The 19963-nt window shown below is 47.3% G+C and overlaps 2 protein-coding genes across 3 annotated transcripts; one reads left to right on the forward strand and one right to left on the reverse strand.

Annotated features, from left to right (window-relative positions):
- Positions 1 to 2409: 2409 nt before the first annotated feature.
- MRFAP1L1 (Morf4 family associated protein 1 like 1) lies at positions 2410 to 6990 on the reverse strand. Of its 2 annotated transcripts, none has more exons than XM_008969522.5 (2): positions 3935 to 6990; positions 2410 to 3352 (listed from the first exon to the last, which is right to left on the reverse strand). In XM_008969522.5, the coding sequence occupies exon 1, from the start codon at positions 4336 to 4338 to the stop codon at positions 3955 to 3957; it is 384 nt and encodes a 127-aa protein (XP_008967770.1). In that variant the 5' UTR covers positions 4339 to 6990; the 3' UTR covers positions 2410 to 3352; positions 3935 to 3954. The 2 variants fall into 2 exon arrangements, with proteins under 2 accessions (XP_008967770.1, XP_003816510.1); XM_003816462.5 differs by having other exon boundaries at positions 3940 to 6976.
- Positions 6991 to 8277: 1287 nt separating this feature from the next.
- BLOC1S4 (biogenesis of lysosomal organelles complex 1 subunit 4) lies at positions 8278 to 12229 on the forward strand. The gene has a single exon (XM_003816461.6). The coding sequence runs from the start codon at positions 10916 to 10918 to the stop codon at positions 11567 to 11569; it is 654 nt and encodes a 217-aa protein (XP_003816509.2). The 5' UTR covers positions 8278 to 10915; the 3' UTR covers positions 11570 to 12229.
- The last annotated feature ends 7734 nt before the right edge of the window (positions 12230 to 19963 follow it).

Genomic DNA, 19963 nt, shown 5'->3' on the forward strand with positions numbered 1-19963 from the left:
CAGGCTCAGAAAATTCACCTGAGTTATGTGCATTGGTAGCAGACACAATTAAGTTAATTTACATACTTAATTGGCACTTATTCATTCAATGAGTATTAGATACCAACCAGGTGCCAGGCACTGGTCTAAGTGCTAGGAATTCAGCAGTGAATAAAGTCTCTGCCCTCAAGGGGCTGACATTCTACAGAGAAGTCAGAAAATGCACAAATAATCACACACTAAGTAGTGAAAAGAAAAATGTAAGAAGACAGAGAGTAATAGGGGATGGCCGTGCTATTTTAAAAAGAGTGGCATGGGAAGACCTCTCTGGTATTGTAACATCTGAGCAGAGACTGGAAAAGTGGCATAGTGAGCCATATGGATATTGCACATTAAAAACATTTTCAGAAAAAACAAAACTCTGGGATAAAGCAGTCAAACAAAACATTATTGAAGACTCAGCCATCACTAGCCAGCTGATGCAAGTGAAGGTTAAAGAATTTGCCCAGTCTTTCAGAAGAAAGCACAGAATTTCAGATTTTAGAGCAAGGGGAGTTTGGGCGTGAATGACTCACACAAGACAGACCAATGACTTTCAGAGCTACTAACAGAAGCCAATCCAAATTTTCTAGATGACTTTGAAGTTGTTAAAATTCCACTGATACGTCATTCAATGAAAAGAAAATGTGTAAGTTAAATAGGAAATAGAGACAAAACTCTCAATGTATCTAAATTATTTTTTCATCACAGCATGGGTTAAGACAATTAGCCTGTCACTACAATGCTCTGCCTAAGAGCCAAGGCTCAAAAATGATTCAGAACACTCTTCAGGCTGTAAATTTGAAGGAGGCTTAGGAAAAAAAAAACAAAAAACCCTAGGATACTGAACAGATGAAATGCAATCCTATGTATGAATATAATCGATGGTCAGTTAATCGAGGGGAAAAACATACATATACATAGTATATATGCACACGTGTATGTATGTAGCACATATATAGTATGTGTGTGTGTCTATGAGTGTGTATGTACAGGACTCAGATTTTTCACCCCCAAAGCATGTTTTTAAATCCGTCAGGTAACTTGTAAATAACAGCTTTCGCAATCAAGATCCACAATATCCCAAAGAGCAGCTGCTCCTTCAGCCAGCTCCTAGAATTAAGAGAATATGGAACAACTCACCTACAATGTATTAATACATCAATATGAATAAGAAAAAAAAATCCTCAGGTGTTGCAAGCCACTAAGGCTTTGGGGTGAACTGTTACAGCAGTTTAGTCTAGTTGACTGATATAGAAGACCCCAAGTCTTGGCTCCAGAAAAGCCTAGCTGGTCCTTCCCACTCATTCTGCCCCAGTTCAGGCCCTCACTTCCCATCTCTACTTCTGCACCTGCCCCTATCTTCTAGCCCACACTCAAACTCACATTAATCCATACCCAGTCTTGGGTAATCTTCCTAAACTACAAATGTGACGGTCATTCTCCTGATTATCAGAAATTATGGCTCCCCAGCCATACTTCTCGTTTTTACTGAAGAACCCAGACAGGCAGGCACATGAGCAAGGATCTTAGATATCATGACAAAGCCAGAAACAGCTTCTGTAATTTTTCTGTGCTCAGGTACTTGATTTTTAAAATGCCTATTTTACACATTAATCCAAAACGTGTATCTGAGCTTATTATGATCATGTATCTATTTTTATGAAATTAGATTTAGTAATTCTGGAAATTGTACCATGCCTACACTATGGCTCTGAGCATCCATTAGCACTCTGTGAAGAAACATTCCAGGGTGAAGAAATCTCACTGAAGTACAGGCTTATGAAGATGAATTAACACCTTAAGGAAGACCTCTTGGCCCTGCCTGCCAATTTCACTCTGTCTCCCACAACCCCCTCCACACTCCTTAACATCCAGCTCAATGGCCATCTCCCCAGTGCTGGAACTCGAAAGGCTTTTGCTCACTTTGATCCCTGTCCCTTATATGCCTTCATTCATTTCTACTTTTCAGGTCCAGGTAACTCACCTGCTCTGAATTCACACACTTCCCTACGAAGAGTTGACTCCCTCCTCAGGGCTCCCACAAGATATCCACGCACTCTATGTCACAATTCCTTGTTTCCATTTCTGTTCCACACATTCGCCCCATCCATGTCTTCACCTTTACGTTCCTAGTGCCTTGGATGGGATATGAAGCAAGTTACATTCCCACTGGTTAACTAAACACACTTCCGCTGCTGAAAAGCAGGGGCTTGGCCCAGAGGATGGCCGAAAGTTTTTCTCTTCAGAACTGAGTGTTCTGTCAGCTCATCTCCATAGCACCTTCCAGAAATAATTCTCCCTCAGTTAAACGCTTACCAAGAGCCTTTAACTACAAGCAGTTCAACCCCATTTGATGACACTCAATGAAGAACATCCATTCCAAAAAAATTTGTTTATGATTCTTTTATTAACACACACAGGAGGGGCTTTGGTCATGTGAACAAAAAATTTATTTCTTAAAAAAGGCTTTTTAGGTCTTTGTTTTTCAAGGCAAATTAACACTTATTATACTTTTGACTTTGACCTCCAATCTGACAGGTCTACTACCCTGATGAACTGGAAGAGACTTTCCAGGCCCTGATAATGTCTTTTCCTTTCTCCGGCCTTTTAAAGCTCTCTGTAGACTGTCTCTTCGATGCCATTCTCTGATGCCCCTATAATGTGTGAGGGTATTACAATAGTCCCTATTCAAACTGCCTTGTCATAAAAGGTCAGCTATGTTGTCTAAGTCAACTCACCTGACAGGTTACACAATATATATCAGACAATGTGCCACAAAACATAGCTCTCCTCTTTCGTCTCACAGAGGAACTAAAGTTCCAAAATATATACAAAACCATCTTCCATCTCCAACTGTCTTCTCTTTCTTCCCAGCTTTATGCAAAGCAGTCTCATTAATACATTCTTCACCAGGCCCAACCAAGTAGCGTAGTGTCTTCCACTGCACCTCTCCAGTTGGAAGATTCTGATCCCACGTCTTGACGTGTTCCAAAAAACAATCAGGTCACAAAGGTAATAGCAAAACACGAGGCCATGCCCAACATTTCAAAAACACAGCGAAGTAACAAGAATAAACGTGACCACAAAAACGACTTAATTAAGCCCCATTTCTCTTCTGAGAGTATTTCTTCGACAAAAGTTATATTTCCAAAACCAAACACATTTGATAATCTAAATCCATATCGAGGTCATCAATCACTGACCATAAGGGAGACTGTCACATGGGGGTAAAAAACATACAAAAACAAAACAGAGAAAATGACAAGCTGTTTCAGTTTCCTCAAGGTGTCAGTTCATCCTTACCAGTTGACTACAGTCCTCAGCTGTGAACCTAAAGCACAATTGGGAGAAATTTACCATGAAGACATTGACTCTCAAAGTTCCATATCCTGATGTTAAAAATAAATGTGAACCACCCAGAAGAATGCCACTTCGTTGAGACACGGTCCTCTGACATGCCTGTCTCATAGAACAATCTGGAAATTTCAGGTAATGGCCTCTGGCTTTACTCTTTATTTCTCTTTCCCTGCGTTCTCAGCCTGCGTTCCACTGCGCTCTATGGCCTAGGTCTTCTTTGGCTTTCCCCAAACTCCCTTAGTGCCTAGACAGGTCTACTTCTGGCGACCGCCCTATTAGAATTGACTTTTATGTTTCACAAAAACAAAACCGAAGTGACTGTTATCTTTCTCTAATTACCAGTGTGGGAGGGAGAGGCCACAAAAAAACGGTATACTAACGCCTAACAAAACCAGCACGCATTCTTTCCTCTTGACCCCAACTTTGTTCCCAATGCTCAATTGTTGATGCAATAAAATGGGGGATGCAGGCCTAGAACATAACTTTTTACAGGGCGCGGTTTAACCATGCTTAGGGCGACTACTGAGTTTCATCCAAGCTCCAGCTAGTTTCCGACCTTACCACCGATCTCCTCCTTCAAGAAGACTCGCTTCTCTCTATTCGCCAGACGAGCTCGACCAGCATCTCTGCCATCTTCGCAATCTCCTTGGCTTTCTCCTCAGCCTTCTCGCACAACTCCGACACTCTCTCGTCGGCTTCGCCACTCGGGGGCTGCACGTGATTGAGGGCGCTCTCCTCCGAGGCCTCCACCTGCGTTTTGATCTGGATGAGCATATTGTCCATCTCCCACAGCTTGCTCCTGGTCCGCAGGTACGCCCGCCCGTGCTCGCGTATAAGAGACGCGATGTCCTCGCGCATCTCGTTGATGACCGGGAGCAGGAACTGCTCGAAATCCTCCTCGGGCTCCAGCACCTCCACTTCCTCAGGCGCTTCCACCTCGTCTATGTCCAGGGGCCGCATCTCCTCCCGCCGCTTCTTCAGTACCGCAGTAGGGGCGTTCTTCTCACCGGAACCCTCCAAGAACTGGAGATCAGCAGTTACTGCTGGAGGCTGAGCGACCCACACGCTTTGTCAATTGTACTCCCGAATTATCTTTATTTTTTTTTTCTTCCTTTTAATTGTAAGCCTTTCGCTTCACAACTCTGTGGGAAGAATCGCCGTGGAGGCACACAACGAAGCGGCCTACAAAATGGAGTCGCAGCCGTCAACTCGCCCTCGGCCTTTTTGCGGCCCTTTCACGACAGAGCCGGGCCCCTTTACGGTCACGCCTTCGGCAAGACCAGGTAGCGGGCGCGTGCACGTAAAGGGGCCTCGGGCGCGCGCACGTCCATCACCAAATGCTTCCCGGCGCACCTCTTCGCCATCTGATTTAGATCGGTGGCGGCAGGTTTGTTCGCGTCTTCACCTAAAGCTTCCCTTCAGAGGGCTTTTACTTTTATTATTTTTTAAAAGTAAAAGTGACCCACCCTTCCCTATATTTGAATAAGACTGGCTGGCGTTCACAGCGCTTACTAAGCATGCACAAGCTTGAATTAACTTATATGAATTCATTTAGCCCTCACAACGAACCTAGAGGTAAAAACCGTGCTAAAAGTCGTGATTTGAGCCCAGAGCAATGTGGGTCCACAGTCCCTGCTCACTGTTTTAGAATGGAACCCGTCCTTCTGTCCGCCCCACCCCTGGCTCATACTTTTGTCCTGGGGGGAAGTTCTCTCGCTGCCTTGGGTGATTCTGGCCCGTGGTTTTTGGTCTCTCTTCGCCAGTCTGTAAGGTCCTCAAGGTAAAGGGCTACTTCTGTTTCAGTTCTGTCCTCCGCCCCTCCTGTCAGCCTGGCGTCAAGCAGGGTCTTAGGGGATGCTTTAGAGAGAGGAATTCTTCTCTAGTGCATAAGTGCTTCTACCAGACTGGAGGCTGTTTGGGGACAGGTTCTGGTCTTGATCACCTTTATGTCCCTCCACACACAGGACCTGAAAATCAGCAGGGACCTAGTAAATGTGGCTTTGATGGTCAGTACATTTTGATCACTAACCTAATGCCATTGTGGAATGGAGGAAGTCTGTTGCTAGGCTTAGCCACCCAGTGCCACACTAGTAGTAATATGAGTGTGTGTAGAGGGGGCATCCTTCTTAACACAAGTGCCACAGATCAGAGCTTCAGTTTTCCAGTCTGATAAAGACCAATGGCCCCAGCCTGAATATCTGTCAGTGGGAAGAGGGATTTGTAAGATGACGTGCGTGAAACAGTTTTGCAAACACCAACATTCTAGCAGATGTTCATCAAAAAAACATTAAGAGGGAAAGAGCAAGACACCGTGAAAAAAAGATATTTTCAATAGTTATACTGACAAAGGACTCATATGCAGAATATATTGAGAACTCCTACAGATCAAGAAGGAAAAGACAAAATTTTTAAATGGGCAAAAGACGTAGGCTGGTACTTAACAAAAGAGAATATTCAAATGGCTAATAAGTATATGAAAAGGTGTTCAACGTCATGATTCAACAGGGAAATGCAGATGAAAACCACAATGAGGAAGCACTGTACATCCACTAGAATGACTAAAATTTCAAATACAATACCAAGTGTTGGGGAAGATGTGGAACAGCTGGAACTATTATACATTCTTGATGGATGTCTTAGTCTACTCTGGACACCATAACAAAACTCTATAGACTGGGTGGCTTAAAAACAGACAATTATCTTCTCACAGTTCTGGAGGCCAGAAGTCCACGATTAAGGTGTCAGCAAATTTGGTTTCTGGAGGTGAGGGCTCTCTTCCTCAATTGCAGATGACCACCTCCCTGCTGCAGTCCTCACATGATCTCTTCTTTGTGCATGCAGTGTTGGGGGGTACAGGAAAGAGTGCTCTCTTGTGTCTCTTCTTATAAGAACATGAAGCTATAGGATCATGCCCCCACTTTTATGACCTTATTTAACCTTACTTACTGCTTTACTCCAAGTACAGCCACACTGGGGGTTAGGGCTTCAACATAAAAAAATATTGGGGGACACATATATTCAGCACATAATAATGGGAATGTAAGTTGTTACAATAATTTTGGAAAACTATTTGGCAGTATCAACCAAGATTAAACATATACCAATCCTATGTTCTAGCAAACTGACACCTTGTTATACACTCAAGAGAGTTTGAGTGCAGTTGTTTATAAAAATACATATACGAGAATATTCACAGCAACTTTATTATAATAGCCCCAAAGTTAACCCAAATGTTCATCAGGAGGAGAATAAATAAATAAAATGAATAAATAGTAGCATATTCCTTCAGTGGTTTATTACTGCATAACCAGTTAACCCAAAATTTGGCAGCTTTAAAACATTTATTATCTGTCATAGTGCATTTAGGCTGCTCTAACAAAATGCCATAAGGTGGGCAGCTTATAAAAGAAATTTATTTCTCACAGTTCTGGGGGATGGGAAGTCCAAGATCAAAGTGCTAGTAGATTCTGTCTGGTGAGGGCTAGTATTTTGGTTCATAAACCGTTCCTTCTTGCTGTGTCCTCACAGGATGGAAGGAGCAAGGGGTCTCTCTTATGCATCCTTTTTTTTTTTTTTCTTTTGGAGATTGAGTTTCACTCTTGTCACCCAGGCTGGAGTGCAGTGACACAATCTCTGCTCACTGAAACCTCTGCCTCCCGGGTTCAAGCGATTCTCCTGCCTCAGCCTCCTGAGTAGCTGGGATTACAGGTGCCTGTCATCACGCCTGGCTAATTTTTGTATTATTAGTAGAGATGGGGTTTCACTGTGTTGGCCAAGCTGGTCTTGAACTCCTGACCTCAGGTGATCCACCCGCCACAGCCTCCCAAAGTGCTGGGATTACAGGCATGAGCCACCGTGCCCGGCCCTCTTATACATCTTTTGTGTATTTACTTGTAGACAAAGTCTTGCTCTTTTGCACAGGCTAAAGTGCAGTGGAATGAGCGTAGCTCACTGTTTCAAACTCCTGAGCTCAAGTGATCCTCCAGCCTCCACCTCCTGAGTAGCTGGGGCTACAGGCACATGGCACCACACCCAGCTTTAAAAAAAATTTTTTTTAGAGACGGGGGTCTTGCTATGTTGCCCAGGCTGGTCTCAAACTCTTAGCCTCAAACAGTTCTCCTGCCTCTTCCTCCCAAAGTGTTGGGATTACAGGCATGAGCCACTGCAGCTGGCCTTATATCCTTTATAAGGGTACTAGTCACACTCATGAGGGCTCTGACCCCATGACCAGATCACTTCCCAAAGGCCCCATCTCCTGATATCATCACTGTGTTAGGCTGTTCTCACATTGCTATAAAGGAATATCTGAGACTGGGTAATTTGTGAAGAAAAAAGGCTTAATTGGCTAAGGGTTCTGCAGGCTATACAGGAAGCAGGGTGCTGGCATCTGCTTGGTTTGTGGGGAGGCCTCAGGAAACTTACAATCATGGCGGAAAGCAAAAGGAGAGCAGGCATGTCACATGACCAAAGCAGGAGCAAGAGGTGAGAGGAGGTGCCACACACTTTAAACGACTAGATCTCACGAGAACTCACTCATCACAGGAACAGCACAAAGGGGATGGTGCTAAACCATTCATGAGAAATCTGTCCCCATGATCCAGTCACCTCCCACCAGGCTCCAGCTCCAACACTGGAGATTACATTTCAACATGAGATTTGGGCAGGACATCCAAACCCTATCAATGACCTTCTGGGGTAGAATTTAAATATATGAATTTGGATGTGAGGACACAAATATTCAGACCATAGCATTATCTTATGTCATTTCAGTTTAGTATCTTACATGAGGTTGCAGTCAACCTATCAGCTGGGGCTGCAGTCATTTCTGAGTTTGAATGAGGATGGAGCATCCCCTTCCAGGATGACTTACTCATGTAGTTGTTGGAAAGAGGCTGTTTTTCCCTAGCTGTTGGTCTCAGTTCTTTGCTATATGGGCTTCTCCATGGAGCTGCTCACAACAAGGCAGCTGGTTTCCCCAGAGCAAGTGGCTTGTGAACCCCCAATATCTGAGACAGGTCTCAGTTAATTTAGAAAGTTTATTTTGCCAAGGTTGAGGATGTGTGCCCTTGACACAGCCTCAGGAGGTCCTGATGACATGTGTCCAAGGTGGTCAGAGCACAGCTTGGTTTTATACATTTTAGGGAGACATGAGACATCAATCAGCATATTTAAGATGAACGATGGATTGGTCCGGAAAGGTGAGACAACTCAAAGCAAAGGCAGGACAACTCGAAGCGGGGAGGGGGCTTCCAGGTCTTGGGTAGATGAGAGAAAAATGGTTGCATTCTATTGAGTTTCTTTTTTTCTTTCTTTCTTTTAAAATTTTATTTATTTATTTATTTATTTATTTTGAGATGGGGTCTCACCCTGTCGCCCAGGCTGGAGAGCAGTGGCGTGATCTCGGCTCACTGCAACCTGCGCCTCCCAGGTCCAAGCAATTCTTCTGCCTCAGTCTCCCGAGTAGCTGGGATTACAGGTGTGTACGACCACAACCAGCTAATTTTTGTATTTTTAAAAGAGGGTTTCACCATGTTGGCCAGGCTGGTCTTGTACTCGTGATCTCAAATGATCCACCCACCTCAGCCTCCCAAAGTGCTGGGATTACAGGCGTAAGCCACCGCGCCCAGACATTTTGAGTTTCTGATTAGCCTCTCCAAAGGTGGCAATCAGATACGCATTTATCTCAGTGAGCGGAGAAGTGACTGTGAATAGAATGTGAGGCAGGTTTGCCCTAAGCAGTTTCCAACTTGACTTTTCTTTTAGCTTAGTCATTGTAGGACCCCAAGATTTATCTTCCTTTCGCAGGTTGGAAGGAAAGAGATACCACATTACCTTTCATGAACTAATGTCCAAATCATACATCATCGCTTCTGTGTTTTTCAGTTTATTATGAGCAAATGAAGTCACTAAGTCCAATACGTACTCGACAAGAGGGAATACACAAGAGTGAGAATACCAGGAGGAAGAAATCACTGGGAGTCATCTTGAAGGCTGGCTAGCAATCACAGTTTGCCCTCTGACTACCAATTCTTCATGCCATTTTAACGTGCTAACCACACTCCCCTCTATCCAAGGTCCCCAAAAGTTACATTTTTTTAAATCTCATGTAGTTTTAGGTATTACTATCCTATTGTCACATCAGCTTTAAGTCCAGAATTTTGTCTTCTAAATAAGATCAGATGTAGATGAGGCTTTCTGAGTTTAGTTCCTTAAATTCAGCTCCTAGAGTACAATTCTTCTTGATCTGTAGACTTTTGAAACTAAGGAGACAAGTTCTCTGCCCCCATGCCTCGAATATACAGTTGTGGGGCTGGCACAGGATAATCACTACAGACCTGTTCTGCTCCACTACCACTAGATAGCCACTGCCACTCCTGTTCAAAAAGGGGGAAATTGGAAGTACAAACAAGTTGCCAGCCCACAGTAACTCTGCCATCCAGTCTCAAGGTCTAGGACTCCACGACTCCCAGTTCCACCATCTGGGCTCCTGGTTTCATGCCCTGAGTTATACTTCCTTTTTCATGAAATGTAGCATGTGTTTGCCAATGAGTCTTTTTCTCAGTCTGATTCCTGCTTGTAGAAGTTTGGGGAGAGGGGATCCAAAGGCCTGTTTCTTTCAGTCCAATCTGCAATGTTTGTGTCAATATAATTATCTTTAAAAAACTTTATAGGTCTCCTGTGAATCTCATCGGGGTTCACTCCGTTAGACAAAAGCGCTACCTACAAATCCCTTTGAGATAAGTCCATCTCTGTCTTGGGCTTCTGCTAATACTGACGAACAAGGCTTAAGCCTTCTGGAGGCCTTGTGGTTTGACTGATGGACTCTGTGAGCCACACCATTAATCTCTTTAAGGAGCTGTTAGTCTAACTGAATGGTATCCTGAGGCACCGTCTTTGCTTTTTTTTGAGATTTTAAAGGATTTAACCGTCACATCTCAACTTCATCTTTGTTTTTTTCTGGCAGTACCCTGGATTTGATATTTGCTTGGAAACTATTACTATTTCTTAGTTTTACGCCATTTGCAATCAGACGAAGCTGAGGACTTTAAAAATCATCCAAAGTCGTCAAGGTCCATCCCTTTTGTGTTTCGTCTTGCTTATCTCATTTATTTTACTATAAACAGCAAAAAGAAATGAAGGACAGGAGGGAGACGTTCATGGGTGCTGGACATGTCCTACCTGTTGGTCTGGATAGAAGATGCATGGTTGTATGGATGTGTACAAAGTCATCAATGTGCACACTTAAAATATATGCACTGTATTGTATTCCTGCTATACCTTCGCTTAAAAAAGAAAAAAAAGGTTGAATGTGCGTTCGGGCGTGAGAAAACCGCATCGCGCATGCGTGAGCGTGAACGCGCATGCGTGAGCGTGAACGCGCGGGGAGGCCGGAAACAAAGGTGGATGCGCGTGAACAGACGCCCTCGCAGGCCGCCGGAAGCAAAGGCATGAGCGCGCGTGCGTGCGTGTGCGGGTGCGTGAGCGTGAGCGCGCGGAGGCCGGAAGCGAGCGCTGCGCAGTCGGGTGGTCGCGGGCCATGGAGGGTAGCTTTTCGGATGGCGGAGCGCTGCCGGAGGGGCTCGCGGAAGAGGCCGAGCCGCAGGGCGCCGCCTGGAGCGGGGACAGTGGCACTGTTTCCCAGAGCCACAGCAGCGCCTCGGGGCCGTGGGAGGACGAGGGCGCGGAGGACGGCGCGCCGGGCCGCGACCTGCCGCTGCTTCGCCGCGCCGCTGCGGGCTACGCCGCCTGCCTGCTGCCCGGGGCAGGGGCGCGGCCGGAGGTCGAGGCCCTGGACGCGAGCCTAGAGGACCTGCTTACCAGAGTGGACGAGTTCGTGGGCATGCTGGACATGCTTCGCGGCGACTCGTCCCACGTCGTCAGCGAGGGCGTGCCGCGCATCCACGCGAAGGCCGCCGAGATGCGGCGCATCTACAGCAGGATCGACCGGCTGGAGGCCTTCGTGAGGATGGTGGGGGGCCGCGTGGCCAGGATGGAGGAGCAGGTCACCAAGGCCGAGGCCGAGCTGGGCACCTTCCCCAGGGCGTTCAAGAAGCTCCTGCACACGATGAACGTGCCCTCGCTCTTTAGCAAGTCTGCTCCCTCGAGGCCACAGCAAGCCGGCTACGAAGCCCCCGTCCTGTTTCGGACCGAAGACTACTTCCCTTGTTGCAGTGAAAGGCCTCAGCTCTGACGGCCTGACCACTGCGGCAAGAGGACCCCAGCTGGGGTGCTTACCTCCAGTATGAAGTGAATTGCAAATCCTGCTCATGGACATATATGATGTTGGAGTGTGGGATTTTAAAGTTTACTTTCTACAAACTCTCCGTAGTATATTCATGATTCAGTGTAGAATGTATAGACTTTCTGTCTTCCAATTTTAAAAAAAGAGACAGGGTCTTGGTATGTTGCCCAGACTGTTCTGAAACTCCTGGGCTCAAGTGATCCTTCCACCTCAGCCTCCCCAGTAGCTGGGACTACGGGGTCGCCACTGCACCCAGCCTTTGTCTTCCAGCTCTAATCAGAAAGCTGCTTGGCGAGGGCATGGGGAATCAAACTGAATGAACTTTTCTCTGCACTGTGGCAAAACTGTTATTTTTATGGATTTTACTAAATGGCGTTACCTTTTCAAGATTTATATGTTTGTATAATCATAAGAAAATTGAGCCATTAAAGCCTTGTTATTATTCAATCCTAATAGTCAGTTTTCTAGAACCTACTTTTAGGGTAAATGGTACATTATTTAATATTATATTAAACCTCCTATAGCGTGGATTGTAGACCAAAGGAAATGGTACAATTTCTGAGAATATATGTTGATTTTTTGTGACTAATTCCAAAGTTGTATTTGAAAGTATGACCTCACAGTCTTCATTTGTCCATAGCAAACATGTGTATGTGTGTGTGTGTGTGTGTGTGTGTATATATATATATGTGTATATATATATATATATGTGTATATATATATATGTGTATATATATATATATATGTGGGTTGCCAATGTTTGGTTTATAATTTAAATGTTAATAGAAATTTTGAGTTTTATTGGAAATGATTTCCTTCTGAAAAGAGCTTTACATATTTCCTTGTGTTTGTTTGAAATAGACATACTGCTTATGTGCTTTCAGTAGTGGGATAAAGAAAAGGGGCTTGAGTATACCTCCTTTAGAGAGCTAATGTGAAAAGCTGTAGCTTCTATTTCAGAGCATGGTATATTTCTTTTTTTTTTTTTTTGAGACGGAGTCATGCTCTGTCGCCCAGGCTGGAGTGCAGTGGCGCAATCTCGGCCCACTGCAATCTCCGCCTCCCGGGTTCACGCCATTCTCCTGCCTCAGCCTCCTGAGTAGCTGGGACTACAGGCGCCTGCCACCATGCCCGGCTAATTTTTTTGTATTTTGTATTTTTTTTTTAGTAGAGACGGGTTTTCACTGTGTTAGCCAGGATGGTGTCGATCCCCTGACCTCGTGATCCACCTGCCTCGGCCTCCCAAAGTGCTGAGATTACAGGCGTGAGCCACCGCGCCCGTCCAGAGCATGGTATATTTCTTTCCTCTTGAAATGGATAGTTAAATTATTTGTGTGAGTGAATGGTATTAGGATTTTCCTGCGGATACAGTAGACTTTTATTGAGATTCAAATCTATTTTATAAGGTGGCCCTCCTAAATAGTAGACGCTAAAAAAGCATACAGCTTAGGTTGCTTTTGTGTCATTTGCAGTGTCATCAAAGATCTTTGAGGTTCATAGAGTAGCTGTATTTTCATTTAGCTGTGTGTTGTGAAGAATCTGATCATGTAATCTTGCACCTAGCTTTTGTGGACCTTCATTGTCACATATTTACATTTTTTATTCAGGTGGTTCATTGACTACAAATTAAGGAACTCTGAATGTAGAAGCTGAAAGAACAAGTAACCTACATTTAATATTCAGCAACTGCTGGTACCCCTATAAGTAATTCATGTGTTTCGATGACATAGTCACTGAATATGAAAATATCCTTACATAACAAAACATTGCTAAAAGATTTTTCACTTAAAGTTAACATTCAAAAGCAGTAATTAGGGGCCGGGCGCGGTAGTTCACAAGCACTTTGAGAGGCTGAGGCAGGCGGATCACAAGGACAGGAGATCGAGACCATCCTGGCTAACATGGTGAAACCCTGTCTACTAAAAATACAAAAAAAAAAAATTAGCCAGGCATGGTGGTGGGCGCCTGTGGTCCCAGCTACTCAGGAGGCTGAGGCGGGAGAATGGTGTGAACCTGGGAGTCGGAGCGGAGATGACGCCACTGCACTCCAGCCGGGGCGACAGAGCGAGACTCCGTCTCAAAAAAAAGAAAAAAGAACTAATATCCACCTATCCACCTTGGCACTCCCACAATGCATATTCCCAGTGCTCTGTCCATCCCCACTGCTACCCAACCCATCCAAGCCACTGGCATCTCTCCTGGGCCACTCAACAGCCTCTTAAGTGGTCTCCTGCTTCCCCTTCCCCGCTCCAAGCCACTCCTGCATGGAACACATCAGCCAAAGGGGTCTTTAAACAACATAAATCAGACATATTGGGCTTTGCCTAAAGCTCTCATTAGCTTCTCTTCACATTGGAATAAAGCCCAATATCTGTTCTCTGGCTTGAGCTGGCTCCTGCCCCCTTGCTCACTCCCCTGCAGCCTTCCCTTGACCCCGAAAGATGCCCCATAGCATCTTTCATATGAGGACATGGAAAGGGGACATATGAAGTGTCCCCTTCATAGCGCTTGTTACAGTTTGTGAAATGTGTTTGTGTCATTATCTGAGGACTGTCTACCTTACTCACCTGGAGTAACAAGTGGATGTTAGCTGCGTCCACTTGGCTGCATGCTCAGCAAGCAGGTAGCACATCCCTGGTACACTCACATATCTGTGCAATAAGCGATTGTCAGAATGACTGAGTGAATGAACGACTACACAAAATGTAGGCACCCCATAAGGAATGCGAGACAGAAAGGCAGACAGGAGAATTCAGTCAGACTAAGGGCTTGCTCAGAAATCAAGCACCATGGGAGGACTAGGACACAAAGAAAAACAAGATGTGATTCTTTCCCAAGAGCTGGGCAGGCCAGTGGGTGAGAAAGTCAGACGCCCAATCCAGTTGAGTCCAACCTAAGGTTCAGCCAAACACCACACAGACATTCCCGTGGGCTCCAATGGGGCTTTGTTCCTAATCGTGCCCTGGGATGTTGATACAGAACTTACAGAACTATCCTTCTAAGAAGACTCCTTTTATGTGCTGAGAAGTTATCCAGATTCAGGCACAGTGGCTCATGCCTGTATTCCCAGGGCTTTGGGAGGCCTAGGCCAGAGGATCACTGGAGGCCAGAAGTTCGAGGCCAGCCTGGGCAACATAGTGAGACCCCGGCTCTACTAAAGTAAATACAAAAATTAGCCAGGCACGGTGGCTCGTGCCTTGTAGTCCCAGCTACTCAGGAGGCTGAGGCAGGAGGATCACTTGAGCCCAGGAGTTCAAGGCTGCAGTGAGCTGTGATCGTGCTACTGTCCTCCAACCTGGGTAACAGAGCAAAACCCTGTCTCAAAAAAAAAAAAAAATTAATTTAATTTAAAAAACCACAAACCACCATTTCCCAAAGTGACTGAAACCATTTGACCCACTAATGGAGAATGAGAGCTTCTCCTCTATACTGTTCATGGTCCAAGGGAAGCAAGGGTTCCAGCGGTGGGGTGTGAGCCCGTGGGAGGGAACTTGGTCATCAGGAAGGATGCGAGGACCCTCTGGCTGTGGGGTGTGGGGTCCGCGATGGCTGCAGAGACTGGTCCCCCCACACCAGGGGGCGCTGCAGGAGTGGGAAAAGCCTGAAAACAGCTGGTCCAGCCCCTGTCCTCGGGAAACTAAAGCCTTATATCCTGCTACGGTCACTGGGCACTGGAAATTCAGAGCCCCAAGATCCTGTCCATGCTCGAGGGGCTCCCAGTGTGCAGACAGAGTGGGGACAGCAGCTGCAGCCCAAGGCACAGTGGCTATATTTGCATGGGGGTAGGAGGGGAGGAAATTAGGTGAGGGAGGCAGACAGGGTGCTAATTTGGACGTGCCCTGTCTGGTGGGGGCAGGAGACAAGGCCTGTTTATGTCCACCTGGCTCTTATCTCTCCCCGAAAGGAGCACGATCATTTATTTATGTACAGTTTGTCTGTCTCCCCAACAAGGAGGAAGATTGTGGTGTTTTTCCATTTTGTCCACTCTGAATCCGTGACACCTGGTACCAGGCACCTAGCACCGAGAAGGCACTGAAAACGTACCCACTGAGGGAATGACAGGGACATTGAGGATGAGCAGGTGCTGGCAAGGAGGGCAGGGAGGGTTTCAGGGCCCCAGGCCACCCCAGGCCTGTGTCATTCCTGAGACCCTGGTCCAGGAGCTCTGCAGATGCTGGCAGCCTGCTAGTGCCTTCAAGCAGCTCTCTCGCTCTCGCTCTCTCTCTCACCTAAAGAAGACAACCTATTACTTTAGTTGTGCAGAATAATTTTACTCTTTTTCTTTTGTCTCAATCTGAGACTTGTACTGGCAAACCCAGAAAACCCATTTCAGTGTTTTCTCATGTTAAAAAAAAAAAAAAAAAGCAAAAACAAAAAACACTAGAGTTGGCTGGGCTCAGTGGCCCAGGCCTGTAATCCCAGCACTTTGGGAGGCCAAGGTGGCTGGATCACCTGAGGTCAGGAGCTCGAGACCAGCCTGGCCAACATGATGAAACCCTGTCTCTACTAAAAATACAAAAATTAGCTGGGTGTGGTGGCCCACACCTGTAGTCTCAGCTACTTGGGAGGCTGAGGCAGGAGAATTGCTCGAACCTAGGAGGCAGAGGTTGCAATGAGCTAAGATTGCGCCACTGCACTCCAACCTGGGTGACAAGAGCGAAACTTCATCTCACACACACACACACACACACACACACACACACCAGACTCCCTAAATATCTGTCGCAATTCCTAGACTTGAAAACACTTTCTGGTAGATTTCTTAATAGAAGATTGTTTCCTGTTACACTATTAATTGAAATAAGAGCCAGCAAGATGGAAGGGGTGTGTGTGTGTGAGTGTGAGTGTGTGTGTCTGTGTATGTGTGTTTGCTAGTGATGTGAGAATTAGGAGTGGTTTGGAACATGCTGATTTTCAGTTTTCAACTGCCAGCACTACTGCTTTACAAACTTGTTCAGACATTCGATCCAAAATTCAAGAAAGATGGTAAATGCCAAAGAGAGGGAGGGAGAAAAAACAAACTTGATATGTTGCATGTACTGCGGGATTTAGGAATGGGTTGACATACACAAGAATGCTCTAGAACAGAAGACAAATTATATAGCGTCGTGGCCAGACATGGCCCAAAGTTTTGTCCTGCCACTGCCTATCTATATAACATCAGGTGAATTATCTCTCATCTCCAAGGCTCAGATTTCTCACCTGTAGAATGAGAAATAATAAATAGTATCTACCTCAAAAAATAAAATAGTTCAGAAAGACGTTTAAGTTGGAAATGTAATTGTTCTTATTTTCTTACTGACTTTTTTCAGTTTAGCCAGTTTTTATTATCTTTTTTCTAAAATTGTAAAATACACGTAACATAAATTACCATTTTATCCATTTTGAGAGTACAATTTACTTGCATTAAGTACATACATATTAATGCACAACCATCACCACCCATCCATCTTCAGAACCTTCTCTTCTCCCCCAGCTGAGGCTCTGTCCCCATTGCACACTAGCTCTCTATTCCCCATGCCCCAGCCCCTGGCACCCCCGTTCTACTTTGTGTCTCTATGAATTTGACGACTGTAGGGACCTCACAGAAGTGGAACCCTGCGGTATTCGTCGTTTTGTGATTGGCTTCTACCACTGAGCGTAGTGTCCTCAGGGTTCATCCACATTGTAGCCTGTGTCAGAATCTCCTTCCTTTTTAGGGCTGAATACTACTCCATGCTGTGTGTGCCCCCCTTGGCTTAGCCACTCTGTCAGTGGACCTGGGTTGCTTCCCCCTCTTGGCCATTGCGACCAGTGAGTACGGGTGGACCCTCCAGCCCCTTCCCAGTGCAGTGCTCTGGCAGAGCCGTGAGCCCCGGCCGGGGATCCGATGAGCGGCTGACGCCAATGGGGCCCTGGCCAGAGGTCTGATGAGCGACTGAAGCTGATGTTCCACTTGCCCGAGTCTCCCTTCCCCTGCAGCCAGGCTTGCTGGCCTGTGACCACACTTGACCCCCACGACTTTCTCTTCCACTGCAACAAGTTACTTCCCAGTGGGCTCCTGGCCTCACACAAGGAAAGCCTGATAGGCAGCTCAGCAGCGCCCAGAGGTAGCCATGCTTATCTACATCCCTGTCAAAGCCTCCATCCTAACACATCTCCCCCTCTCCCGTTATTCCCAGGCCATGAGGAGGGAGTGAGAGGCGCTGCTTTGTAGAGAGGGACCAGTTCAGGCCAAGCAAGGCATTTAGGCTTCACCCCAAGAGCCCTGGAGAGCACCTGGGGCCCAAAACCAGCCGCGAAGGAGTTGGGCTCTGCAGCCAGGTTGCTGGCCTCGACCCCTGCAGCCTGCAGAGCGTGGGCATCTTGTTCTGCTGATGGTTGACTTCAGGGTGTGGGAACCTCTGAGGCTTTGACAACTTGAGGCTGGCAAGGAGGACAGGGAGCAGGCGGGATCTTTCAAAGACTACCACCTTTAAAGACTGTGACCTTTATCCTGGGGACCACAGGAGCCACTGGGGACTTCACTGGGAGTAACTCATCAGAGTGGAGTTACACTCAGTGGCCGCCTGTTCATCCTGAGGTCTGCCCGCAGGCAACAGGCCCAGTCTGCACTGCAGTCTGTACCACACTGCCACAGATCCCTAAGGCTGTCCCTGACTGAAGTTGGTGGGGGACGAGGGAGTCACTGGGTGACAGAGCATGACTGTAAGGACATACGCTCATCACAAGTGTGCATTGACCCTGCTCTGTGCTTGGAACCTACCAAAGTTCAAGCATTTGTCCACATACCCCAAGAGGGGCCTGGCCAGCTCTGCCTGATGTCAACACTGACACCCAGGCCTTGGGTCCCTGGACTTCTCGTCTCTGGGCACTGGGGGCCAGCATGGTGCAGCTGGAAGGGTCCCCAGAGCTGAGGCCCTTGAGTGAATGATTGCGACTCTTTGGGCCTCGGTTTCCTCATCTGGAGTCTGTGATGGGGACTACGTGAGCTCAACAGACCACCACAAGTCTCCCGAGTACCTGCTGGGGCCAGCCTGGCATCAGGCTCTGGGGATAGGCAGATCACGTGCCCTTGAGCGACAAATCCCTATGTCCTCTGCACAGCGTGACTTGGACACTTGGCCCACCCCGTGGGTCTCCTGACCATCTTCCTCTATGCTTCAGGACACTTATTCTGAAAGAAGCCAGGCACCACGCTGCAAGGAAGCCCAGGCCAGCCCACACGACGAGACAGTGCAGAGAGGCCATGTGGGAGGACCCAAGGCCCCCCAGCCAGCCAGCATGGCAGCGACCCAGCCTCCATGTTCGAGCCCTAGCCTCTGAGTCATTCGGTGGAGGCCCCAAACGTCATGACACAGAGACAAGCCATTCCCTCTGTGTCCTGCCCAATTCCTGACCCACAGACTTTGTGAGCTGAATGAATGTGCTCTGCAGCCAAAGTAACGGGAACACCCACCGTGGCCACTCCGCCCTAGCAGGGAGCAGCTCGAGGGTAGGCCAGCCGAGTTAGCACTGGCCACCGAGCCAGCGCCAGCAGGGCCAGAGGGACACGTGTGGGGCTGGACTGCTCAGAGGATACAGCATGGGCAACAATGAGGAGTCAGCGAAGACGGCCTTGGGCCTCGGCCTTGGCAGAGCCCTGGCAGAGCGGGCAAAGGAAGCTGCCAGGTGGATCAGGCGAGGGAGGGAGCCCCAGGAAAGGAAAGCCTGCACAGACAGGGGGGTGGGGACCTGCCCAGGTGCCTGGGGGCACTGTCAGAGCATCACGTGCCAAGGAACACGTGGGAGCGGGGTGTCAGGGAGAGGCTGCTCCTGGGGCCTTGGCTTGCAGTGTGTCACCAGGAAGGTCTTCAGTTACAGGAAGACAAAGGGGAGGACAGGCTGGGGACAGTGGACAGGGGCATTGCAGCTCTGTCATCACTGGGTCCCCCTTTGAGGGGCTGAGAAGACCAGGGCCCCCGACTCCGGGACCCAGCTCCACATCCTGCCCACCAGCCTGCCAGGGATGGACCAAACTCCAGGAGGCCCCGACACGTGAAGGAAACAGTGGCCGGAAGAGCAGGCGCCCAGCTCAGGGCACTGGCAGGCAGGGCCCCGGGACTGCTTCTCAACCAGCTGCTGTGAGTGAGCCTGGTGGCCTACCCCTGCTGTCCTGGCCAGGTCGAATTTTTGGATGTGCCTTGGAACAACTAGGCAGCATGTGCACACACACGCATGCACGCACATCACACACATCACACATGCATGCACACACATCACACACAATCACACACAATCATACCACACGCACGCACACACATCACACACAATCATACCACACACGCATGCACACACATCACACACGTATGCACACACATCACA

The sequence above is a fragment of the Pan paniscus genome, chromosome 3 (genome assembly GCF_029289425.2).
Source record: "Pan paniscus chromosome 3, NHGRI_mPanPan1-v2.0_pri, whole genome shotgun sequence".
NCBI lineage: Eukaryota > Metazoa > Chordata > Mammalia > Primates > Hominidae > Pan > Pan paniscus.